The sequence below is a fragment of the Triturus cristatus genome, chromosome 2_2 (assembly GCF_964204655.1).
Source record: "Triturus cristatus chromosome 2_2, aTriCri1.1, whole genome shotgun sequence".
Lineage (NCBI taxonomy): Eukaryota > Metazoa > Chordata > Amphibia > Caudata > Salamandridae > Triturus > Triturus cristatus.
The window spans coordinates 1228575192-1228602688 of NC_140582.1; the positions used below are offsets into that span (position 1 = coordinate 1228575192).

Below are 27497 nucleotides of genomic sequence, written 5' to 3' on the forward strand. Positions count from 1 at the left end.
TAACGCGCTACCAGGGCGATAAATACCAGAGATACCCTGCGATAATAGAATTATCGGTAAGCACGGCCAGCGATAAGGCATATTAACAACGGCCCCGTGGGGGCATATTAACAACGGCCAGCGATAATTATCGCTGGCCGTGCTTAGCGATAATTATATTATCGCAGGCTATCTCTGGTATATATCGCCCTAGTAGTGCGTTATTAACAATGCGTTACTCCAGGGCGATAAAAATTCCAGAGATAGCGAGGTTATCGCCCTTTTGCAAGGAACATCGCTGGTTTTCCAGCGATGTTCCCTGCAAAAGGGCGAAAACCTTGCTGTTACGACCCACAGGTTCGTATCAGCATAATCCACCCCCTATGTTAGGGATGGCTAAATCAGGATTTTAGCAGACATTAGGTTTTGGCGAAAACGACCGTTTTCGCCAAAATCTATTGTGTGCTAAAATCATGTGGGCTGCCTTGTAAATATTGCGATGTAAACATCAGCGATATTTTCAAGGTAGTCCATCTTGGGTACGCCCAGTAACGCCCACTTTGCATCTCATTGGAGATGCAAAGTGAGGCGTTGGGAAAAAGGGGTGCTAACATACGATTATGCATGTTAGCCCCCTCTTGTAAATAGGGCGATGATTTTAGCTCTGCTTTTATGGCTTTGTAAGCCAAAAAAGCGGAGATAAAGCCCTTGTAAATATGCCCCCACATTCATTGCAGGGATTGTTCACACACACCCCCACTGCACATTCCATGCAGTGAAGGTTCACAGCTGATACACATTCCTGGCAGTGACTGTTCACTGCCGCAGTGACGGTTCACAACCAGTGCACATTCCATGCAGTGATGGTTCACAGCCGGCGCACATTTTTTCAGTGACTGTTCACAGCCGTGCACATTCCTGGCAGTTACGGTGCACAGCCAGCACTCTTTCCTGGCAGTTACGGTTCACAGTCAGCGCACATTCCTGGCAGTGATGGTTCACAACAAGCGCACATTCCTGGCAGTAATGGTTCACCGCGAGTACTCATTCCTGGCAGTGACAGTACACAGCCCAGTGCACATTCCATGCAGTGACGGTTCACAGCCGGCGCTCGTTCCTGTCAGTGACTGTTCCCAGCTGTGCACATTCCTGGCAGTGACGGTTCACCGAGCGCACTCATTCCTGGCAGTGATGGTTCTCAGCCAGTGCACATTCCTGGCAGTGACGGTTCACAGCCAGTGCACATTCCTGGCTGTGACATTTCACATGTACTGCACATTCCTGGCAGTTACTGATCACAGCCACCGCACATTCCTGGCAGTTACGGTTCACAGTCAGTGCACATTCCTGGCAGTGATGGTTCACCACAAGCACTCATTCCTGGCAGTGATGGTTCTCAGCCAGTGCACATTCCTGACAGTGACGTTTCACAGCCCGCCAGCGCTGATTCCTGGCACTTACGGTTCACAGCCAGTGCTCATTCCTGGCAGTGATGGTTCTCAGCCAGTGCAAATTCCTGGCAGTTACGGTTCACAGCCAGCGCACATTCCTGGCACTTACGTTTCACAGCCAGTGCACATTCCTGGCAGTTATGTTTCACAGCCAGTGCACATTCCTGGCAGTTACGTTTCACAGCCAGTGCACAGTCCTGGCAGTGATGGTTCTCAGCCGTGCACAGTCCTGGCAGTTACGGTTCTCAGCCAGCGCACAGTCCTGACAGTTATGGTTCACAGCCAGTGCGCAGTCCTGGCAGTTACGGTTCACAGCCAGTGCGCAGTCCTGGCAGTTACGGTTCACAGCCAGCGCTCATTCCTGGCAGTGATGGTTCACAGCCGTGCACAGTCCTGGCAGTTACGGTTCACAGCTGTGCACAGTCCTGGCAGTGATGGTTCACAGCCATGCACAGTCCTGGCAGTGATGGTTCACAGCCGTGCACAGTCCTGGCAGTGACGGTTCACAGCCAGCGCTCATTCCTGGCAGTGATGGTTCTCAGCCAGCGCTCATTCCTGGCAGTGATGGTTCACAGCTGTGCACAGTCCTGGCAGTGACGGTTCACAGCCAGCGCTCATTCCTGGCAGTGATGGTTCTCAGCCAGCGCTCATTCCTGGCAGTGATGGTTCACAGCTGTGCACAGTCCTGGCAGTGACGGTTCACAGCCAGCGCTCATTCCTGGCAGTGATGGTTCACAGCTGTGCACAGTCCTGGCAGTGACGGTTCACAGCCAGCGCTCATTCCTGGCAGTGATGGTTCACCGCTATGTCAGAAGGCTGGGCCTCATCCAGAGCACTCAAAGTCTAACCCACCCCTCACCCCAAATTTCTAAAGGAAGCCCTAATTGTGAGGAAGCTGCCCCCCCCCCGCCACCTCGTGCAGTGTCCAAACAGAGACATCATAAATGGATCCTACTGTGCCTTGGGACCATCACTGTGAGACATACTGAGGATGAGACCTCCACGGCAGTGTCTGCAGGGTCTCCTCTTCAGAGTCTGCAGGGTCTCCTCTTCAGAGTCTGCAGGGTCTCCTCTTCAGAGTCTGCAGGGTCTCCTCTTCAGAGTCTGCAGGATCTCCTCTTCAGAGTCTGCAGGATCTCCTCTTCAGAGTCTGCAGGGTCTCCTCTTCAGAGTCTGCAGGATCTCCTCTTCAGAGTCTGCAGGATCTCCTCTTCAGAGTCTGCAGGGTCTCCTCTTCAGTGTCTGCAGGATCTCCTCTTCAGTGTTTGCAGGATCTCCTCTTCAGAGTCTGCAGGGTCTCCTCTTCAGTGTCTGCAGGATCTCCTCTTCAGTGTTTGCAGGCTCTCCTTTTCAGAGTCTGCAGGATCTCCTCTTCAGAGTCTGCAGGGTCTCCTCTTCAGTGTCTGCAGGATCTCCTCTTCAGTGTTTGCAGGATCTCCTCTTCAGTGTTTGCAGGGTCTCCTCTTCAGAGTCTGCAGGATCTCCTCTTCAGAGTCTGCAGGATCTCCTCTTCAGAGTCTGCAGGGTCTCCTCTTCAGAGTCTGCAGGGTCTCCTCTTCAGAGTCTGCAGGATCTCCTCTTCAGAGTCTGCAGGATCTCCTCTTCAGAGTCTGCAGGATCTCCTCTTCAGAGTCTGCAGGGTCTCCTCTTCAGAGTCTGCAGGGTCTCCTCTTCAGAGTCTGCAGGATCTCCTCTTCAGAGTCTGCAGGGTCTCCTCTTCAGAGTCTGCAGGGTCTCCTCTTCAGAGTCTGCAGGGTCTCCTCTTCAGAGTCTGCAGGGTCTCCTCTTCAGAGTCTGCAGGGTCTCCTCTTCAGAGTCTGCAGGGTCTCCTCTTCAGAGTCTGCAGGGTCTCCTCTTCAGAGTCTGCAGGGTCTCCTCTTCAGAGTCTGCAGGGTCTCCTCTTCAGAGTCTGCAGGATCTCCTCTTCAGAGTCTGCAGGATCTCCTCTTCAGAGTCTGCAGGGTCTCCTCTTCAGTGTCTGCAGGATCTCCTCTTCAGTGTTTGCAGGATCTCCTCTTCAGAGTCTGCAGGGTCTCCTCTTCAGTGTCTGCAGGATCTCCTCTTCAGTGTTTGCAGGGTCTCCTCTTCAGAGTCTGCAGGATCTCCTCTTCAGAGTCTGCAGGGTCTCCTCTTCAGAGTCTGCAGGGTCTCCTCTTCAGTGTTTGCAGGGTCTCCTCTTCAGAGTCTGCAGGATCTCCTCTTCAGTGTCTGCAGGATCTCCTCTTCAGTGTTTGCAGGATCTCCTCTTCAGTGTTTGCAGGGTCTCCTCTTCAGAGTCTGCAGGATCTCCTCTTCAGAGTCTGCAGGATCTCCTCTTCAGTGTTTGCAGGATCTCCTCTTCAGAGTCTGCAGGATCTCCTCTTCAGTGTTTGCAGGATCTCCTCTTCAGAGTCTGCAGGGTCTCCTCTTCAGTGTCTGCAGGATCTCCTCTTCAGAGTCTGCAGGGTCTCCTCTTCAGAGTCTGCAGGGTCTCCTCTTCAGAGTCTGCAGGATCTCCTCTTCAGAGTCTGCAGGGTCTCCTCTTCAGAGTCTGCAGGGTCTCCTCTTCAGTGTCTGCAGGGTCTCCTCTTCAGAGTCTGCAGGGTCTCCTCTTCAGTGTCTGCAGGATCTCCTCTTCAGTGTTTGCAGGGTCTCCTCTTCAGAGTCTGCAGGATCTCCTCTTCAGAGTCTGCAGGGTCTCCTCTTCAGTGTCTGCAGGATCTCCTCTTCAGTGTTTGCAGGATCTCCTCTTCAGAGTTTGCATGAGTTCCCCCTCTCTTCTCACAGTGCTATGGCCTTGATGTTGCTGCCTCCTTTGAGAACAGCCGAAAGCTCTCAGGATTCCCCTGTCTTTGCATCCAGCCTTCACTTTAGCTTCCGGCCCCTCAGCTGACCAGCTCTCCTTGCTGCCCCAAGGGTGTCATGGCCGCCTAGCCTTGGACACAGTTTGCCTTGAGACAGAGCAGTGCACGGTTGAAAACCAGTTCTTGAAGCAGCACTCTACCCCACCAGAAACAGAGAGCATGAAGCTAGGTCTCAGCTATAGAATGGTGTGCCGCGGGGCATTCACGCGCACAGAGGGCCCAGAGGCCTTCAAGGGTACGTCATAGAGCGCTATCTTCCAGTGCCACTCACCTGCTTCTGGATGCATTCTTGTATGCTGTCTCAACAAGCCGCCGCTAGATGTTTCAAATACAGCACGAAAACAGAAGCCAACGCAAAACGTCTGATTGTTTTCCTCTCCTTTATTCTTTGAAGGGTCCCTCTCTCCCTTCCTTTCTACCCCTCTCTCTGACCATGAGCTTCTCTGAGTCGCATGCATGTTTGCCTCAATCATTACTAATGTATTTCTGCAAAGTGTACCCAACATATTTCAAACGGCACAGCATGCCCTTCCTTGAAAGCCACGCCCTGCAATCTAACAATACGTGACCCCCTGTAGAGCATCGCTGCCCCCCACCAACCACCTGCATGAACTAGCGTGACCCTTCCCCAGCACCACTACTGCTCACACCTAACGCCCATCCACTCACTCTACCACAAAGAACCTGCAGTCACTGCACGGGAGGGTTTGCGTGAGTGCACAACTCTAACCCCTGCAACCCACACTAACAAACAACAGGATTCACCACTAACCTTGGACTCTGGAGCAGCTGCGGCCGGGGTAAAGCACTTCAACACCTGGTCAGGGGAAGGAAGCTGTATACAAATGCAATTACAGCCAGTGCACCCTCCTTGTAATGACTGTTTACAGCCAGTGCACCCTCCTTGTAATGACTGTTTACAGCCAGTGCACCCTCCTTGTAATGACTGTTTACAGCCAGTGCACCCTCCTTGTAATGACTGTTTACAGCCAGTGCCCCCTCCTTGTAATGACTGTTTACAGCCAGTGCATCCTCTTTGTAATGACTGTTTACAGCCAGTGCACCCTCCTTGTAATGACTGTTTACAGCCAGTGCACCCTACTTGTAGTGACTGTTTACAGCCAGAGCACCCTCATTGTAATGACTGTTTACAGCCAGTGCACCCTCCTTGTAATGACTGTTTACAGCCAGTGCACCCTCCTTGTAATGACTGTTTACAGCCAGTGCACCCTACTTGTAGTGACTGTTTACAGCCAGTGCACCCTCCTTGTAATGACTGTTTACAGCCAGTGCACCCTCCTTGTAATGCCTGTTTACAGCCAGTGCACCCTCCTTGTAATGACTGTTTACAGGCAGTGCATCCTCCTTGTAGTGACTGTTTACAGCCAGTGCCCCCTCCTTGTAATGACTGTTTACAGCCAGTGCATCCTCCTTGTAATGACTGTTTACAGCCAGTGCCCCCTCCTTGTAATGACTGTTTACAGCCAGTGCATCCTCTTTGTAATGACTGTTTACAGCCAGTGCACCCTCCTTGTAATGACTGTTTACAGCCAGTGCACCCTACTTGTAGTGACTGTTTACAGCCAGAGCACCCTCATTGTAATGACTGTTTACAGCCAGTGCACCCTCCTTGTAATGACTGTTTACAGCCAGTGCACCCTCCTTGTAATGACTGTTTACAGCCAGTGCACCCTACTTGTAGTGACTGTTTACAGCCAGTGCACCCTCCTTGTAATGACTGTTTACAGCCAGTGCACCCTCCTTGTAATGCCTGTTTACAGCCAGTGCACCCTCCTTGTAATGACTGTTTACAGGCAGTGCATCCTCCTTGTAGTGACTGTTTACAGCCAGTGCCCCCTCCTTGTAATGACTGTTTACAGCCAGTGCATCCTCTTTGTAATGACTGTTTACAGCCAGTGCACCCTCCTTGTAATGACTGTTTACAGCCAGTGCACCCTACTTGTAGTGACTGTTTACAGCCAGAGCACCCTCCTTGTAATGACTGTTTACAGCCAGTGCACCCTCCTTGTAATGACTGTTTACAGCCAGTGCACCCTCCTTGTAATGACTGTTTACAGCCAGTGCACCCTACTTGTAGTGACTGTTTACAGCCAGTGCACCCTCCTTGTAATGACTGTTTACAGCCAGTGCACCCTCCTTGTAATGCCTGTTTACAGCCAGTGCACCCTCCTTGTAATGACTGTTTACAGGCAGTGCATCCTCCTTGTAGTGACTGTTTACAGCCAGTGCCCCCTCCTTGTAATGACTGTTTACAGCCAGTGCATCCTCTTTGTAATGACTGTTTACAGCCAGTGCACCCTCCTTGTAATGACTGTTTACAGCCAGTGCACCCTACTTGTAGTGACTGTTTACAGCCAGAGCACCCTCCTTGTAATGACTGTTTACAGCCAGTGCACCCTCCTTGTAATGACTGTTTACAGCCAGTGCACCCTCCTTGTAATGACTGTTTACAGCCAGTGCACCCTACTTGTAGTGACTGTTTACAGCCAGTGCACCCTCCTTGTAATGACTGTTTACAGCCAGTGCACCCTCCTTGTAATGACTGTTTACAGCCAGTGCACCCTCCTTGCAATGACTGTTTACAGCCAGTGCACCCTACTTGTAGTGACTGTTTACAGCCAGTGTACATTACCTACTACGACTGGCTGTCCGCAGCCAGTGCACACTCCTCCAATGCCTGTCCACAGCCAGTGCACACTCCTCCAAGGACTGTCCACACCCAGTGCACACTCCTCTAATGTCTGTCCACAGCCAGTGCACACTCCTCCAATGACTGTCCACGCCCAGTGCACACTCCTCCAATGTCTGTTCACAGCCAGTGCACACTCCTCCAATGTCTGTCCACAGCCAGTGCACACTCCTCCAATGCCTGTCCACAGCCAGTGCACACTCCTCCAATGACTGTCCACACCCAGTGCACACTCCTCCAATGGCTGTCCACAGCCAGTGCACACTCCTTCAATGGCTGTCCACAGACAGTGCACACTCCTAAAATGCCTGTTCACAGCCAGTGCACACTCCTCCAATGGCTGTTCACAGCCAGTGCACACTCCTTCAATGTCTGTCCACAGCCAGTGCACACTCCTCCAATGCCTGTCCTCAGCCAGTACACACTCCTCCAATACCTGTTCACAGCCAGTGCACACTCCTCCAATGACTGTCCACATCCAGTGCACACTCCTCCAATGGCTGTCCACAGCCAGTGCACACTCCTTCAATGGCTGTCCACAGACAGTGCACACTCCTAAAATGCCTGTTCACAGCCAGTGCACACTCCTCCAATGGCTGTCCACAGCCAGTGCACACTCCTCCAATGTCTGTTCACAGCCAGTGCACACTCCTCCAATGTCTGTTCACAGCCAGTGCACACTCCTCCAATGCCTGTTCACAGCCAGTGCACACTCCTTCAATGACTGTCCACAGCCAGTGCACACTCATTCAATGTCTGTCCACAGCCAGTGCACTCTCCTTACACTGGCTGGCTGTCCACAGCCCGTGCACACTCCTCCAATGTCTGTCCACAGCCCGTGCACACTCCTCCAATGTCTTGCCACAGCCCGTGCACACTCCTCCAATGTCTGTCCACAGCCAGTGCACACTCCTCCAATGTCTGTCCACAGCCAGTGCACACTCCTAAAATGCCTGTTCACAGCCAGTGCACACTCCTCCAATGCCTGTTCACAGCCAGTGCACACTCCTCCAATGTCTGTTCACAGCCAGTGCACACTCCTCCAATGCCTGTTCACAGCCAGTGCACACTCCTTCAATGCCTGTCCACAGCCAGTGCACACTCCTTCAATGTCTGTCCACAGCCAGTGCACTCTCCTTACACTGGCTGGCTGTCCACAGCCGGTGCACACTCCTCCAATGTCTGTCCACAGCCCGTGCACACTCCTCCAATGTCTGTTCACAGCCAGTGCACACTCCTCCAATGTCTGTTCACAGCCAGTGCACACTCCCTATAATGACTTCCACAGGACATTCCATATAGTGACTATCCACAGCCAACTGACATTCCACATAGTGACTATCCACAACCAGTTGACATTCCACATCGCGACTAGCCACAGCCAGCGAACATTCCATACAGTAGCTATCAACAGCCGGTGATCATTCCATACAATAGCTATCCACAGCCACAGGAGATTCCATACTCCACTATCTGCAGCCAGCTGACTTTCCATATAGTGACTATTGAGAACTAGCTGACATTCCATACAGTGGCTATCGGCAGCCAGCATATGTTGGACACAGTGACTATCCACAGCAGTGTACATTCCGTACAGTGACAGTACATAGCCAGCTGCCATTCCATATAGTGACTAGCTACAGGCAGCTGTCATTACCTACAGTGACTAGCTACAGCAAGTGGACATTCCTTACATTGACTCTCCATCACCAGCTGACATTACATATAGTGACTAGCTACAGCCAGCTGTCTTTCCATATAGTGACTATCCACAGCCATCTGACATTCCATATAGTGACCAGCCACAGCCTGACGACATTCCACATAGTGACTAGCCTGAGCCTGCTGACATTCCATACAGTGACTATCCACATCTAGCTGACATTCCATAGAGCGGATAGCCACATCCAGCAGACATTCCATACAGTGACTAGCCACAACCAGCGGGCATTTCATACATTGATTATCCACATCCAGTGGACATTCCATACAGTGACTAGCCACAGCGAGCAGACATTTCTTACATTGGCTCTCCATCGCCAGCTGACATTACATATAGTGACTAGCTACAGCCAGCTGTCTTTCCATAAAGTGACTAGCCAGGGCCTGCTGACATTCCATATAGTGACTAGCCAGAGCCTGCTGACATTCCATACAGTGACTATCCACATCGAGCTGACATTCCATAGAGTGGATAGCCACATCCAGTGAACATTCCATACAGTGACTAGCCACAGCCAGCTGGCATTTCATACAGTGATTATCCACATCCAGCGGACATTCCATACAGTGACTAGCCACAGCCAGCAGACATTCCTTACATTGCCTCTCCATCGCCAGCTGACATTACATATAGTGACTAGCCACAGCCAGGTGTCTTTCCATAAAGTGACTATCCACGGCCTGCTGACATTCCACATAGTGACTAGCCAGAGCATGCTGACATTCCATACAGTGACTATCCACATCCAGCAGACATTCCATAGAGTGGACAGCCACATCCAGCGGCCATTCCATACAGTGACTAGCCACAGCCAGCGGACATTTCATACAGTGATTATCTTCATCCAGCTGACATTCCATAGAGTGGCTAGCCACAGCCAACGGACATTCCATACAGTGATTTTCAACAGCCAGCAGGCATTCCACACAGCAGCTATCCACAGCCAGCACATATTTCTTAGAGTGACTGTCCAAACCAGGTGTGCTGATGAAGCTCCTTTCAGTGTGGAGACTCCTGTGTACTCTTCCCTTTTTAGTTTTTGTTGGCCTTGGCCCTTTTTGCAGGATTATTCCCAAACTCTTTGCCTTCGTCCTCCTGTGTTTTTCTGACCTTCTGTTTGTTGGCTTTAGGACTCTGGGCACTTTACCACTGCTAATCAGTGCTCAAGTGCATATGCTCCGTCTCTAAAATGTGGTATGACTTGTTTCTCCATGATTGGCATATTTTATTTAATGTAAGTCCCTAGTGCAGTGCACTACATGTGCCCAGGTCCTATAATGAAATGCTACTAATGGGCCTGCAGCACTGATTGTGCCACCCACACAAGTAGCCCTGCATATATGTCTCAGGCCTGCCTCTGCAGAGCCGGGGTATGCAGTTTAAACTGCCATACCAACCTGGCAAGTTCACCTAACCCAAACCTTCCCTTTTAGTACATGTAAGGCACTCCTAAGGTAGGCCCTAGGCAGCCCCATGGGCAGGGTACAATGTATTTAAAAGGTAGCAGAATTACTTTTGAGATTTACATGTCCTGGTAGTAAAAAACTGCAAAATGTGTTTTTCAATAAAACTAGGCCTAATTGTCCAATAAATTAGCATTGGAGCTGCATTGTAACACTTTACAGAGTGCCTTCCAATTGGGAGCAGATAGAAAATTGCAGTTTGGTGTCTGTGGACTCACAATTTAAAAACACATCTTATAGTGAAGTTGGTTTTTATATTGCAGGTCTAAAAATGCCATGTGTGGGAGCCGGCCTCGTGGCGTGGTCCTGTTTCCCCGCGCTAAGCCGCACGAGGTCCCATGCACATCGGGACTCCTCCATCTTGGATTGCACGTCACTCCACGTGACCACCTGTATGACCCTGTTCTACCCGGCCTCGGTCCCAGCGAGGCCCGACATCGAGACGCCAACCCCTGGCCCGGGGGATACCACGTGAGCCCTTCCCACTCCCGGCGGAGGGCAGTATCGATGGGACCCCCTACCGTCTCTCCACACCTAGGTGTGATCACCCCACAGCTCTCTGGGGCCTGGCGCCTCTCCTGCTGGGCGTCTGACCGCTCCCTACTCGGCCTCTCCGCCCCCTCCGGGCGCACGGGTCCGGACATCAAAGGGCTCCCGTCCTATATCTGGGGCGACCCGACAACAGGGGAGTAGTTGTTTCCTGGAGTCAAGAGCCCTGCTGATCGGATCGTGGCTGACCCTACGGAAGAAGACTCACCCTGAACCAACTCTTGAGCCCTGCTGACGACGTCACGGCTCCACCGTGCTTAAAGACCTTCACGAACCTTTGGGGCCCTGCTGACGCTGTCGCGGCCTGACCTTGTTGAACCTTACCACCGGAGCCCAGCTGACCTCGTCGCGGCTCGACTGAAGCGGACCTACCACCAGAGCCCTGCTGACTGTGTCGCGGCTCGACCTAAGCGGAACTACCATCCGAGCCCTGCAGACGACGTCGCGGCTCTCCACGTCCGAGCCGCTCTGAGACCAGCATCCAAGGTCTGGCGCAGAGCCCGCCCGTGCCTGGCTGGCACTAAGACTGTCCCGCTACCCTATCCTCTTGAACGAACACTGAGACTCTGACAGGATCCCTCGATCCCTCTGTAAATATTGCACGTATTACTGCCGATAAAGAATCTAATCTCGCAACTGCTATTGGGTCCTGTGTGGTGGTGTTACTGGGCCTAGTACGATCATAGGAGAAAGACCTCCCCGAGGGGGCTTCTCAGCGGCGCTCGGCTATAACTTTGCGGTAGGAAGGTGCCGGATTAGTCTCCCCGACTACCCGGTGGGCCTCCCTCCAACATTTGGTGGCCAGCGACGGGATCCGAGCAAACGCAATCGTACAAGCAAGTAACGCAACCACTACCTGACCAGACGAGGAGAGAAAAAGGGAACCATGGATGGCCAAGAAGCAACCGTGGCCGCAACCTTCCAGTTGGAGAAACTGGAGGAATACACCCACAAGGAACTCAAACAATTCTGCAAAGACAAAGGGATCCCACACACAGGATTGGGCACCAAGGAAGAAATGCAGAAAGCCCTGAAAGCCTGGGCAGAACCCGAAACCCCTCCACCCCGAGCCGAAGGGACCTCGGCCCGGGACGGAAACCTGCCAACCACGACCCCGACAAACGGGAAGCGAACCACCCCAGACACCAGCCTTTCCCCCGAAGAGATCCGAGAACGGGAAAGGGCCCGGACACACGAAATGGACCTTGCCCGACTCCGGCTGGACGGGGAGCTCCGACTGGCAGAGAAAAAGATAGCCCTGGAGCAACTACGACTACAAGAAGAAATCGAGGAGAAGAAAAGGCATCGGGAGCTAGAGGAGAGACGGCTAACCCTCGAGCACGAGAGGAGCCTTAAAGAACTTGAACTAAAAGCTAAAACTGGGGAGACCAGCAACCCCGGAGCCCGGGACGCTCTGCCCCCGACCGAGCCAAAGGTTCACATCCCCAAGGATGTCGTCAAGGAGTACTATAAAAATGACGACATCCAGCAATGGTTCCGAGCGTACGAAGTCGCCATGACCTCCCATCGGGTACCCCGGAAGGATTGGGGCGCCGGCCTATGGGGGAGGTTCCTCAGCGAGGGACGAGATACCCTGCTGCAACTCCCCGACGCAGTGATGACCTCGTACGACCACATGAAGGAAGCCCTACTCACACGCTACGGACTGTCGGCCGAGATGTACCGGCAATGCTTCCGGGACTGCAAGAAGATCCCCGGTACCACATGGGTCGAATACGTGGACTTCTTCAGCCGAGCGTTGGAAGGATGGATCAAAGGGAGCAAGGTCACCTCATATAACGAACTGTTCGACCTCATTGTCTGGGAGCACCTCGCCAACAACTGCTTTGTGGAACTAAGGCAACACCTCCTGGACAGTAAACTGACCGAGCCCCGGAAGCTCGCCGCCGAAGCGGACCGATGGGTCAACACCCGGGTCCCCCGGAACCCCGTGGGGGACTACCAACGGAGCACCACGGGCCCTCCCCACCAGCGCGGTGGAGGAGGGGGGTCCCACCGCAGTCGAGAATTCCCAGCCGGGCCGCCCAGAAGCCCGCCACGAGGTCAAGCAACCAACCACCCTTCCCCGACCCAGGGCCGAAGAGGGACCCCTATCGCCCGGTCTGGAACACGACCGACAGTAACCTGCTTCGGATGTCAGCAGACCGGCCATTATGCAAGTGACCCGGCTTGCCCCGTGAACCGACGGAACGGGACCACGGGGCCACCTCCCCGACAAATTGCCGCCGCAGCCCTGGGGGAGGGAGAGGACGAGGAGGAGAACCACGACGACGGGTCCCCCGAGTGGGAACCAGCCGCCATGTCGCTTGTGTGCCTAGGCTCCCGAGAGATGGTGCCCCGCGCCACCATCCCAAGCAACACCCAGAAGTACCAACAGTGGGTCACCATCAATGGGCGACGGGCTGAGGCCCTCCGGGACACTGGGGCCAGTGTGACCGCTGTCCGCTGCCATCTGGTGACCCCCGAACAGATCCTACCACATGTCCTCTGCCCTGTCCGGACCGCCGACAACACCGAGAGCATGTGCCGGATGGCCCGAATCCCCTTCGAGTGGGGAGGAGTGTCCGGCACCCTGAAAGTGACTGTCCACGACGACGCCCCGGTGGACTGCCTCCTGGGGAACGACCTAGAGAGCTCCCCCTGGGCCCAGGTGGAGTGCCGAGAGCATCTGGGGATGCTAGGACTACCCGAGTGGGCCTGCGCCACCACTCGGTCCATGACCGTCCAGCCAGCTGCGGCCCGACCTCCGACAAACCGGCGGGCCCCGAACCATCCACCTCCTCCGGCCCGGAGGAACCTGACGAGGAGGCCGGGCCATCCGAACTTTCTTCCAACGAGGCCGCTCCCCTCAGCGAGATCCCCGAGCTGGCCCAGTGGCGCCACGACGGGGGCCCCACCCGTGAACAATTCCAGCAAGAACAGAAGGGCTGCCCGTCCCTCGAGGGGGCCCGACAGCAGGCGGCCGCCCAGGCTGCGGGGGACCCCTCGGGAACCCACTGGGTCTATTGGGACAATGACTTATTGTATAGCGAGCAGAAAGTCGCCGAACTAGGGGCCAGCCGGGTGCTGGTGGTCCCCCTCCGATTTCGAGAATTCCTCTTGAACCTGGCACATGACGTGCCCCTCGCCGGACATCTCGGGCGGGACAAGACTTACAGCCGCCTCGTGACCCATTTCTATTGGCCCCGAATGAGACGAGACGTGGACCAGCACTGCCGGTCCTGCCCGACCTGCCAAGCTAGCGGGAAGACTGGGGGACGAGTGAAAGCCCCCCTGCAGCCATTTCCAGCCGTCCACACCCTGTTCGAACGAGTGGGGATAGACATCGTGGGGCCCCTCGACCCCCGAACCGCCCTGGGCCACCGCTTCATCCTGGTACTGGTCGACCACGCCACCCGGTACCCAGAAGCTGTCCCCCTCCGAACTGTGACCGCTCCAGTGGTGGGCCGGGCCCTGATGGGCATCTTCTCCAGGGTGGGGTTCCCCCGAGAAGTGGTGAGCGACAGGGGGACGAACTTTATCTCGAAGTACATGAGATCCCTCTGGCAACAATGTGGGGTCACCTATAAATTCACCACCCCTTACCACCCCCAGGGGAACGGACTGGTCGAGCGGTTCAACCGAACCCTGAAGGGGATGATCAAGGGCCTGGAAGAGCCCCTCAGGAGGAGATGGGATGCCCTGTTGCCCTGCCTCCTGTTCGCCTACCGGGAGGTACCACAGAAGTCCCTGGGCTTCAGCCCCTTCGAACTGTTGTATGGGCACCCCGTCCGAGGGCCCCTCAGCCTGGTCAAGGAGGGTTGGGAGGCGAACGTCCAGAGTGCCCCGCCCGACGTCTACCGGTACCTCCTGACCCTGCGGAACCAGACTCGAAAGTTCCATGCCCTGGCAGAAGCCAACCTTGAAGCCAGCCAAGAAGATATGAAACGCTGGTATGACGAGAATGCCTCAGCCGTCGAGTTTGAGCCGGGCCAGCAAGTCTGGGTCATGTCACCCGTGGACCCCTGCGCCCTGCAGGACAAGTGGACCGGGCCCTTCAAGATAGTTGAAAGGAAGAGCCCCGTCACGTACCTGGTCGACATGGAGTCCCCGAGGAACCCCCTCAGGGTCCTGCACGCCAACCGGCTCAAGCCCCATTTTGCCCGAACTGAACTAAGCTTACTACTGGCTACCGACGATGGGGGTGAAAGTGACTCCGAGCCCCTACCAGACCTCCTGGGGTCCTCGAGCCAAGACGGCTCCTTGGAGGGCGTCCGCCTCTCCGCCACCCTGACACCGGAACAGCGCCATGATTGCCAGAAGCTACTGCAACCCTTCGCTGCCCTCTTCTCTCTCACGCCTGGGGTAACCCCCTGGTGCGTCCACGACGTGGACACGGGGGATAGCCCCCCTGTACGACACCGCGCTTATAGAGTGCCTGACCGAGTCCGAGCCTGCATAAAGACCGAGGTCGCCAAGATGCTCGCCCTCGGAGTCATCGAGCCTTCCGACAGCCCGTGGACCAGCCCGGTAGTCTTGGTGCCGAAGGCCGCCGCCCCCGGCACGGCCCCCGAACTCAGATTCTGTGTCGACTACCGGGGCCTGAACGCAGTTACCAAGGCCGATGCCCACCCTTTGCCACGAGCCGATGAGCTGATTGATCGCTTAGGAGCCGCCCGCTACCTAAGCACCTTTGATCTCACCGCTGGGTACTGGCAGATCAAGCTCACTCCCGGCGCACAAGAACGATCAGCTTTCTCTACCCCCAATGGCCACTACCACTTCCGGGTGATGCCCTTCGGCATGAAGAACGCCCCAGCGACCTTTCAGAGGCTGGTAAATAAGGTCCTGGCCGGTCTCGAAGCCTTCAGCGCGGCCTACCTCGATGACATTGCTGTCTTCAGCGACCACTGGGCCGCGCACCTAGGACACCTTGGGGAAGTCCTGGCCGCTCTCCTGGCCGGGCTCACAATTAAGGCCAGCAAGTGCCAGATCGGTCAAGGATCTGTGACCTATCTGGGCCACCAGGTGGGGAGTGGCCAGGTGGCCCCCCTCCGGTTAAAAGTTGACGCCATCCAGGCGTGGGAGCCCCCCGCCACCCAAACCGCTGTCCGGGCATTCCTAGGCCTCACAGGCTACTACCGACGCTTCATAAAGGATTACGGCAGCATTGTGGGCCCCCTTACGGAACTCACCTCAAAGAAACAACCCAAGGCGGTGCACTGGACGCCCCGCTGCCAGACCGCGTTTGATGCTCTCAAAGCGGCCATGTGCGCTGCCCCTGTGCTACAGGCCCCCGACTACAGCAAGGAATTTGTAGTCCAGACCGATGCCTCGGAGTACGGGGTCGGGGCAGTCCTCTCCCAGCTGGACGCCAAGGGCCTCGACCGACCGGTGGCCTTTATCAGCTGCCGCCTGCTGCCGCGAGAACAGAGGTGGAGCACCATCGAGAGGGAGGCCTTCGCTGTGGTATGGGCTCTCAAGAAGCTCCGGCCCTACCTTTTCGGTACCCACTTCAGGGTCCAGACTGACCACCGGCCCTTGCGGTGGCTCATGCAAATGCGGGGCGAGAACCCCAAGTTTTACGCTGGTCCATCTCGCTGCAAGGGATGGACTTCACTGTTGAACACCGGCCCGGCAACGACCACGCCAATGCTGACGGCCTGTCCCGATTCTTCCGCCTCGGCGAGGAGAACCCCCAAGAAGATGGGTGACTCTCCCTGCCTTCAGCTGGGGGGGACGCGTGTGGGAGCCGGCCTCGTGGCGTGGTGCTGTTTCCCCGCGCTAAGCCGCACGAGGTCCCATGCACATCGGGACTCCTCCATCTTGGATTGCACGTCACTCCACGTGACCACCTGTATGACCCTGTTCTACCCGGCCTCGGTCCCAGCGAGGCCCGACATCGAGACGCCAACCCCTGGCCCGGGGGATACCACGTGAGCCCTTCCCACTCCCGGCGGAGGGCAGTATCGATGGGACCCCCTACCGTCTCTCCACACCTAGGTGTGATCACCCCACAGCTCTCTGGGGCCTGGCGCCTCTCCTGCTGGGCGTCTGGCCGCTCCCTACTCGGCCTCTCCGCCCCCTCCGGGCGCACGGGTCCGGACATCAAAGGGCTCCTGTCCTATATCTGGGGCGACCCGACAACAGGGGAGTAGTTGTATCCTGGAGTCAAGAGCCCTGCTGATCGGATCGCGGCTGACCCTACGGAAGAAGACTCACCCTGAACCAACTCTTGAGCCCTGCTGACGACGTCGCGGCTCCACCGTGCTTAAAGACCTTCACGAACCTTTGGGGCCCTGCTGACGCTGTCGCGGCCCGACCTTGTTGAACCTTACCACCGGAGCCCAGCTGACCTCGTCGCGGCTCGACCGAAGCGGACCTACCACCAGAGCCCTGCTGACTGTGTCGCGGCTCGACCTAAGCGGAACTACCATCCGAGCCCTGCAGACGACGTCGCGGCTCTCCACGTCCGAGCCGCTCTGAGACCAGCATCCAAGGTCTGGCGCAGAGCCCGCCCGTGCCTGGCTGGCACTAAGACTGTCCCGCTACCCTATCCTCTTGAACGAACACTGAGACTCTGACAGGATCCCTCGATCCCTCTGTAAATATTGCACGTATTACTGCCGATAAAGAATCTAATCTCGCAACTGCTATTGGGTCCTGTGTGGTGGTGTTACTGGGCCTAGTACGATCATAGGAGAAAGACCTCCCCGAGGGGGCTTCTCAGCGGCGCTCGGCTATAACTTTGCGGTAGGAAGGTGCCGGATTAGTCTCCCCGACTACCCGGTGGGCCTCCCTCCAACACCATGTTTATTAAGTTTGTATTGTCTTACGTTCCCCATCCTTTGTTTATGCCTGTCCCAAGAATATACGTCTGGGTGACAGCTGGGCTTTGCAAATTCACTCTAGACAGTCAGGCACAAAGGTAGCTGAGGTATGCCCAGCTTATTCTGATGGTCCATCACCAGGCTGATGAGTCTTCCTGAGCTAGAATGGTGGGTGGCGCTGACATTTGCACCTGAACAGGGATGTGCCTGTCACAACACAAAGAGGTGCCTACCTCCTGTAGTGTGTCTGAAGCCAGGGCCAGGAAGGGCAGGGTCTTGTGCACTACAAAGACCTTTCTTTGAAAGTCTCCCTCCTTCAAAGGTTCATATGGGTATAAGTACTGGATGTCGCAGACCATATACTCAGAACACTTCTGGACTAAGGGCATTCTGCCAGGACGAAGAGCTGCTGTGCTGCCAAGAGGAACTGCCACTTTGCTTCATGCTTTGCTGTGTTGGCCTACTGCTTCTGTCCTGGAGGTGAGAGGAATGAACTTTGTTCTCTGCATCCTGCCATCTAAAGTTTCTCCAAGGGCTTGTGTCGAGCTTGCCTCCTGTTAGAAGTCTCAGGGCCATCAAAGACTTCACCTGCAGCACCTGGGCTCCTCTACTGAGACTCCTACTCTACCAAGGGGTGGCAAATCCAGTTCCTGGGCCCTGGAAGTGAGTTTATGTGCTGTAAAAAGAAACCAACACCTCAACTCTGAGCATCACTTCAGAACCAGGACTTCTGCCTGCACCAAAGCCATGGTCCTCGCTCAACACAACAGGCATGACTTGCAATGCAAGCTGCGACACCGCCGCAGCATCTCCGAAGCACCTTCACCAGATAGGTTCTCAGTACTGCATCACTGAAGTCCATGACACCCAACTCTGACTTCACCACAGCACTTGTGGCCCCATGGTGTGACCTCGACGCTGCGAAGCTGATGACTTGCAGCCTTCAATGAACAGACACCACACCACCATCGGAACCGATGCCTCGCCACAAACGCTGCATCAACTCCCCTGCACATCGTCCCTGGTCAAAAGTGGCTAAACGACTCTGCACCATCTCAGGAACCAATGCCTCACTTGCTCAAGTGACGCCTCACTTCCTTTGTGCAATATGCCATCCCCGAGCACAAATGTGCCAACGACCTGCATAGCAGTAAGGAGCTGACGCCACACCTGCTTCCACGACGGCTCCCAGGCACCTTGCAACATCATTGAGTGTCAATGTCTCTAAGGCAGTGTAACCTGGATCTGTACGATTCCGTAGCAGACCTTGGCTCGAGCGCAGTCGGCCTGAACTTGTGGATTCGTCCCCGTCAAGTACGTCGAGATTGCCGCAGCTGGAGCTTGTGCTGCTTTGAGAGCTATAATCACATTTAATATTGAAAGGTTCATATCTTGACTTGTGTATGTCGGATTTTTGCCATTTTGGCCTTGTTGTACTCAGATGAATATTGGCTATTTTCTAATCTGGTGCGGAATACTTTTGTGGGGTTTTCAGTGTGTGTATGTGGGGTGTGTGTGTGTGTGTGTGTGTACAAATGCATTACACATTGCCTCTTTAGTTTAGCCTGACTGCTCTAAGCCAAGCTACCAGAAGTTGAGCACAGGTAAACTAAGTGCATACTACACTTACCCTGACCAGAGTGTGGGTCTCTACTTGGACAGGGTGTGAACCACTGCCAACTAAAGACCCCATTTCTAACAGTTCTCTTGCCCAGTGTGTTTGTATTTCTCCTGTACTCAGAGCCTCCGTGAGGCATCAGTTGGTGGTTAGTTGGCGTGTGACCCAGGATCCATCAATGCCCACAACACCACAAATCCTGACCATAGCGAGTCGCTTTTTGTGATAAGGGCCAATGAAGTGTGCACTCAGCCTATATGGCACGTGTTACCCTGATCCTGTGTCCCTGAACATTGACTGGGACAAATATATGACAACCAGCTGACTCCCGGCAGAGCAGCGGTTGCCTAGTGACAGCCGGAAACCAACCCAGGACACCGTTGGTTGTTGAAGGTCCAGCAGACGCCCAATACTCCGTTATCAAATGCTGCCTTCGATGATCAATGTGCGCTTCCAATCAGCTATCCCTCGCGCCGCTCATCCTTTGAGGATCCGCCCGTGCTGGTGGAGCGGCTGTTAATGAATAGTTCATTCAATATAGGCATTATAGGCATCATTTTAAGAGTTTATTGGTTGTATTTTGTACAGCGCTATCATGCCACAGCTGTCTGATTGCTCACTGACGTCACCATCTCATGTTCTTCAGCCTCCTCAGCTGCTGCAAGAAGCACCCCCAGCTGGCCAAACCAGGGGAGAACTTTGTTGCCCTCGTGACTGGTCTGCTGGAAAGACTTCTGGACTACCGAGCCGTGATGAACGATGAGAACAAGGCCTACTGCATGAGCTGTACAGTCAACTTACTGGTGAGGGGCAGGGTGGGGTACCACTGACGGACGTTCATGCTTAGTCATGCACACATTGTTTGTGGCCTCAAAGATTAACATTAGTGTCTAAACAGCAGAAACTGTAGTCTTTTGTCTATGTCTGTGGTCTTCCGTCTAGGGCCTTAGAGAAGACCTAAAGAGGCTTAAAATGTTTATTTTATTGTTTAAACCATTTGTAAATACTCTAAGGCCAGTGGTGGGCACAAGTGACTCAAGGTGAACGATGAAGACAGATTAATGCCAGCTCAAACACTAAGACCTGTAAACGTTTGAGTGTTTATCTTGAGGACAGGAAGTTACTTGTGTCCTTGAGTTTGTTGGAGATTGAGTTGTCATACCTGTGCCAGAAAAAGAGAAGGTTTAACCCACTAAATAATTATTTGAATGTTTGCCACAGGGATGGAAGGCCTTCACTGGAGTCTTGGTTGCACATATACAGGTTTTGCTGAGTCTACTTGAGTTTTCGATTCTGATGAATGTTATTTACCAAAGGGATGAAAATGCTTAAGTAATACTTCAAGTCCGCCTCCTCAGCTCGGGGTGGTAATGCTGTTTATGAAGGAGGCAGCTTCTAACAGTTTACTCTATGCCAGGAGCTCACCAGCCGTACCATGGGTGAGGTGGTCCACGGGAGGCATAGCTGTTCCAGCGGGAAAAAAACAACAGAGTGAATTAACATGTTGGTGAAAAGAGTTGAGCAGTGCGGCTACTCAGAAGACAATATCTGTCTTGCTAGAGGCAAAAAATCCAAGTGTCAGAGAGGCAGATGTACAAATCTTTTTTGCAGAATCGGGCAGTTTGCATACGCAAAAAGGCATTTTCAAATGTGCAAAGCCCAAATTGAGATTCGGTAACCTGTTACCAAATCACACTTTGGGATTGTGATTCGGTATTTGGAAGGGGCGTGTTTCCGGCGTCCCTTCCTAATCCCAATTCGCATTGGTATTTTCCAAAGTTTTGGGACTGAAACGCAGTCGTTCCGTACAGCACTCGCGACAGAAGACTTCGCACATACCTCCTCATTTTACCTCCAACTCGAAGTTAGTGGTAAGCCATTCCTCAAAGGGAAGGGGTTTCCATGGGACCCCTTCCCGTTTGAAAATGAAAAACATATATTTTTTAAGGGCAGGCACACTTAAAAAATGAAAAAGAAATCTTTTCTTTTTTTTTTTAAACCCATCACACTTTCCTTTAAGGAAAACAGGCTGCATGTCAAGAAAAAAGATTGCGTTATTTAAAAGCAATCACAGACATGATGGTCTGCTGACCCCAGCAGGCCACCATCCATGTGATTTTTGCGACTTCCAATGGGTCGCAAACTGAGACCTACCTCATTAATATTCATGAGGTATGTCTATTTGCAACCCACTGGGAATCGCAGAAAGTGTAAAACACACTTTCAAACACTAGTGTTTGCGATTACCAAATAGCGAATCGCAAACATTCACATGCTGGTCATCACACTAAGCTCCGTACATCTGTCCCTTTGTTACTTTAGGATAAGACTTCTGATATTAGCAGAGAGGAACCAGAGAGGGTGGTTATAAGATAAAACCAGCAGACAACATTAGTCAGAAGGTTAATGAATAACCGCTGCCTTAACTGATGGCTGACAAAGATCACAGAAGGTGCACCGGCAGATATCTGTAGGTGCAGAACTCCGAACCCCACATTTTATTGCACCCAAAATTCAGATCAATCCAAAAAGTACCTTAGAAGTTCTGCTCCGTCTCCCTTGATCTTGCGATAAGACACACCCTTCAAAACACCAGGCTGAACATAAATTTAGCAGAATAATAAGGGGGCACATTATCAAGAAACGGCGTTAAAATTATCGCCGCTTTAGTGTCCGAAAACTGCTGCTAAAGCGGCGATAATGGGCTTGATAATATGCCCGTGAAGTTTCCCATAGAAGGCCATGTTCTGGTGTCAACATGGGCTTCTATGGGAATTCTCTGTGGCATATTATCAAGCCCATTATCGCCGCTTTAGCGGCAGTTTTCTGCCGATAAAGCGGCGATAATTTTAACACTGTGCTTGATAATATGCCCCAAAATAAGTAACTGGATCAACTCAATAACAGAGTTCTAGATCAGGGAAAAGTTCAATGTTTTTATTACAAAATCAAGCAGTACAGAATAATGCAAAAGATGCCATAAAGACGTTAAATGCAGAGTTCATAATCAGACATCAGAACTATTCTAAGTCCCAAACGAGATGCGAAATCATAAAAGAAACAGTAGTTTCCCTAACGGAAAAAGAAAATCATCTAAATCTCTGTAAGACATTGAACAGAGTCTCAAGAGGAAAAGAAAAAGTCTCCAAAATAGAACTGTCAGCGCCTTGAGACACTCACGGGCGAGTAGGGCGCTTTATAAACCCCTGATTGATTGATTGATTGAACTGCCAGAATCAGAAAGGAAAGCGACAGCATCTCTAGTAGAAAAGGGAAAGTCTCCGCGTCACCCCCAAAACCAGGGGGTTTCATACTCATTTGTATGGATAGATGATAGCAAAGGCTGCACACTCAGCATGGCATGGCTAGTGATGACGAGTATTGGACAAATGAGAAAGTGAAGTGTCCAAGTCATTTTAAAACACAAAAACACAACTTCAAGGAGAGCTCCCGCAGCGCCCCGAGATTCACAACACAATATGAAACATTTGTCAAACAAGAACCACACACCAGTGTGTTCCATCAGGCCTCATCGCAACCGCCGTGCAAATGTCCTGGGGTTGCACCTTTAATACCTGAAGAAAGTTTCATTCACAATAGAAGGAAAAGAGCCAATTCCGTCCCATTGTCCTGTGCTCTGCGAAGGCTGTGGGGAGAGAGGCAGGCAGGGAAACTGATTGGGAGGGGAGTGAGTATGAGGGAGATGAACAGAACACCAGAAGATTAATAAACACACTTCGAAATGTCTCATAAAGTCGTTTGCAGTGCAATTTTACTATTTCAGCATTTACAACTAGAATTCAGCGTAAAAACAGTATGCAAAATAATGTGTCACCCAAAATTGTGTATTAAAAAAACTTCTACATATCTGTCTATCACATACTGAACATTATTGACAACAGGTGAACAGATCACACACAGTGTTCATCAGAGATCCCGTAACATATATGTGACCATTGCAACCCAGGCGTGTCTGGTCTTAATAAGATGAGGCGAATCAGACCAAGCGATGGCAAACTATTGCATGCATGGATGGGTGGAGTTGGATGGATGGATGAGTGGGTGCATGGATGGATGGGTGGAGCTTGGATGGATGGATGGGTGGGTGGGTGCATGGATGAGTGGGTGCATGGATGGATGGGTGGAGCTTGGATGCATGGATGGATGGAATTGCATGGATGGAAGGGTGGAGTGGGTGGGTGGGTGCATGGATGGATGGAGTGGGTGGGTGGGTGCATTGTTGGATGGGTGCATGGATGGATGGGTGGAAGGAAGGATGGATGGATAAGAACTTCCAATGCCATAAATGTTAGGGAGTTTATAAGCATCTCGAATGTTTTTTTCACACTCAGTTTGTACACTTACGTTTAGTGCTACGTAATACCACTGGAAGAGCTCACATTGGGAGTGGAAAAGCCGCAGGTAGCCGCACATTTAGGAGAAAAGAAAAATCACTAAAGTCAGTGAAGACCTACCCATGATGAAAATCCATGGATTTGGGGAATTTGTGGGCATAGTTTAGAGATTATCTGTAAATCCCGAAGCAAGATCCTGCCGTCAGCACACAAACCGTGGCGTTACTGTTGGTTGTGTGGTCAGACCCCGGGTGGCCGACTGCTGTGGCTACAGTACCATGAGCCACAGTGAAGCGACTGAGTGCCCAAGGCGAGCTGTCCGATCAGATGATCTCTCTAGTGAAATATTTCTAATTTAGAGATGTCACAAAACTCAAATGCACACCGAATTTCCTCACATGGCCTCCTACATCTGCCACTGTGCTCTCTTACGTTTGTAAACCAGTGTTTTCATTTTTCTCCCCAGAACTTCTACAAAGAGATTGACCGTCAAGCCATGTACATCAGGTGAGATAATGCGTCCTTCTGGCCTGTGACCCTTCGACGTCATCGCCTTCCAGCAGGTACCCTCCAGTGTGCAGGTCTTTCCCAGTAAAACATCAGGTGCAGAAACTGGCCACGGGCTGGTGTTAAAAAAGATTTACAAGCAACAGGATTCAGGAAGGATGGGACTTGTAAAAACAATATTTTACATAGGTTTTTATAGCGTCACTTCACCAGTTGGTATTAGAGCACTTTGCATGTAACATTACTTCTATATGTTAAGGAACCGATGCCTTCAAAACCACAGGCAAGAAGGAAGACAGGAAACATCTGATCTCCCAGTGCATGATCTTTGAGCACAGACCCTCCTGAGGGACGGTCACCCAGACCCTCCCGAGGGACAGTCACCCAGACCCTCCCGAGGGACAGTCACCCAGACCCCCCCGAGGGACAGTCACCCAGACCCTCCCGAGGGACAGTCACCCAGACCCTCCCGAGGGACGGTCACCCAGACCCTCCCGAGGGACAGTCACCCAGACCCTCCTGAGGGACGGTCACCCAGACCCTCCTGAGGGACAGTCACCGATGCTGGAATACAGAGGGTTGTGACGTTTACAGGTTGGGGCGTGGGGAATAACATGCACACAATGTGTTAGCCCCTGAGTTCTCTGCTCAAGTATTGCAAGTTTGGGTTTTGCACTTGGCCTCCTGCATATTTCTTTCCTTCAGTTGCACCCCTGAATATGCATGTCCATCAGATGTACCCCTGAATATTTCTGTCCTTCGGTTGGACCCCTGAATATGCATGTCCATCAATAGTACCCCTGAATATGCATGTCCATCAGATGTACCCCTGAATATTTCTGTCCTTTGGTTGGACCCCTGAATATTTCTGTCCTTCAGTTGGACCCCTGAATATTTCTGTCCCATGAACCGTTCAACCCAATCACCGAAAAATTCAGGAATTAAAAAAAAATCGAAATAACCTATCCATTCAGAATATCCTAACCTCCTAAATTGTGAGGCTTTCAATGATTTCTACAAATATTCACCCAAAACTCTCCACTTCTCAAAAAGGAAACATTCAGTTTCACAATCCTACATAGTCAGTCTTTTGAAGAAGTTTCAGCACAGAGCTGAGAGGCTGAATGATCACTCCTGTGATGGATTGTATATGCTATGGGACTATGAGTGATAATGTCCTACATTTAAGCAGTTACATCCCTTAGATTTATGTGTGTGGGGGGGGGATTGCTGTGTGTCATATCTGCAATCTCAAGTTTTTATCCCCAACAGTAACGACACTTCTCCGCAGTACTCTGCTGTGCCGCACTATCCTGGAAAGCCGCTGTTACACACAATTAATGCACTAAGGGACAGATGTACGACCAAGAAAATTGTGCATCGCAAATTGCGACTCTTTTGCGAGTCGCAATTAGCAAGGCGCAATTTCTGATGCACAACAGTGTATTTCACACTGTTTGCGATTCAAAATGGGGTCGCAAATTGCGAGGCTCGTTAATGGTAATGAGCCTCTCGCAATTTGCGAGCCCATTGAGAATGGCAGCCCTCCCAGGGATGGTGGCCTGCTGGGGTCAGCAGACCACCATGTCTGGGACTGCTTTTGAATAAAGCAACTTTTTTTTTTTAAATGCAGTCCGTTTCCCTAAAGGAAAACGGGATGCATTTAAAAATGAAAAATGAAACTTTCCAGTTTCATTTTTTTAAGGGCAGGCAGTGGTGTCTGGGACCACTGCCTGCTCTTAAAAAATATTTTCCAACATACTCACATACCTCTTCCCCTATGCGAGTGGTTTACCACCTACCTGAAGTAGGTGGTAAACTGCAAAAGTTTTGCGTCTGCAAATGCGGTCGCAAAACACTAGTACATAGCATGTTGACTCGTTATGAGGAAGGGACGCCCCTTCTCAATAGCGAGAGTCGCAAATGCTATTTTGCAATTCAGGGATTCGCAAAATACCATTTGTACATGCTATTACCCTTTTTTGTGACCGCAAACAGGTTCTCCCGTTTGCGGCCACAAAAAAAAGGGTTATACATCTGGCCCTCATACATTAAATTAGGCTTCCTAAGTCGGATCTATTGTTGGATCCCAGGAGTGTGTTTTTTTGGGAGGCAGTTGGAAATCGCACAGGGAGAGAGACAGATGGAGAAGGGAGGTGTGCATGTTTGTCCATGTCTTGTTATGTGAATTTGTAGAGCACGGCGGATCCCCCGTGAGGGTATCCAGGCGCTGAGGTTCAAGAATTCCACCGAATCCTTGGTCATCCGCTGCAGCTTCCAGTTGGCCACATGCAAGAGAATAATATATAGGGTACAAGATGCCATGGATACTACATGAGAATAATATATAGGGTACAAGATGCCATGGATACTACAAGAGAATAATATATAGGGTGCAAGGTACTATGAATACTTTTGAAAGAGTATGGTCTCCACTGCTAGCAAGCAGATGACACTCCAGCAAAGACACTCAAATTATAAAAGTGAATATGACCTTAAAAACCCACTTGTAATCCTGTCCTTCTGACAGTATGACACACGAAGAGCGTAATGTTTTCGTATATATTCACCTATAAGAGAAATACCATATCTAATAATGCCAATGGCCCCATTCCTTGTTGATCCTGTCTACACAGACCAACCTATTCCATCAACACACTTCTGAGTGCCCGTCTGCATTCCTGTTATAAGAAATCGGATATTACCTGTGAAGAATGGGGGTCCACCAAAAGCAATAAAGCCACAAATGTGTTTGGATAAAGACAGTGTCAATAATTTAAAGCTGGACACAGAGCAGATAGGTTTTACTTACTAAAAGCCTCACAACAATTTTAGAAACATAGAGCGAAATGCAATGAGTAGAATGACACCAAAATGAGAAAAATACAAGAAGGGGAACCAGATATATGAATTTTTAAAGATCGAAGGTAAACAACACAAAGTCAGTGGTCACTGTTCAAGGTTTACTGGGACAAGAGCACAATTTCCGGTCTGCCTCAATGGAGCGCGGGTTGGTTGCACTCAGCAGGTTGGTCCCACTCAAAGGTTTTACCTTCTGGTTTAGTCTGTGAAGTGGAAGTAAAAATCTTCACGCAGGGTACGATTGCAGGCTATGTTTACTGAAGTCCTCTCGAAGTCAGGGTTAACTGGAAGAGGTCCCGCTGGAATTGTTGCTTTTAGTGAAAAGACCTCCAAGCGACAGGAATTCAGTTCACATCAGGGGATACCTTTCGCACCTTCGCCCGGACAACATTTCTACCTTTGGACTTAGTGTTTTTAATAGAGCTCAACATCCTCCAGTTGGGCAAACCTGAAGCTGTAGCTGACTATGTTGTGTCCAAATAATTATTCCAAGGGCCACACTTACCATTGGCCCGCAATATTATGCAAGAAGGAGCAGTTGGCAACGTGGAAGGTTCAAACGTTTATTAGCCACCACAGAACTCTATATAGAGGAGCCTCGTCGATC

The 27497-nt window shown here is 51.9% G+C and overlaps 1 protein-coding gene across 1 annotated transcript in view; it reads left to right on the forward strand.

Annotated features, from left to right (window-relative positions):
• The window catches only part of LOC146863455 (dedicator of cytokinesis protein 2-like), a 2657619-nt gene that overhangs the window by 2469071 nt on the left and 161051 nt on the right, over positions 1-27497 (forward strand). The window contains exons 36-37 of the mRNA XM_085642885.1: positions 19813-19969; positions 23988-24028. Of these exons, the coding sequence (XP_085499011.1) occupies positions 19813-19969; positions 23988-24028 (198 nt within the window). The remainder of the gene's footprint in view (positions 1-19812; positions 19970-23987; positions 24029-27497) is intronic.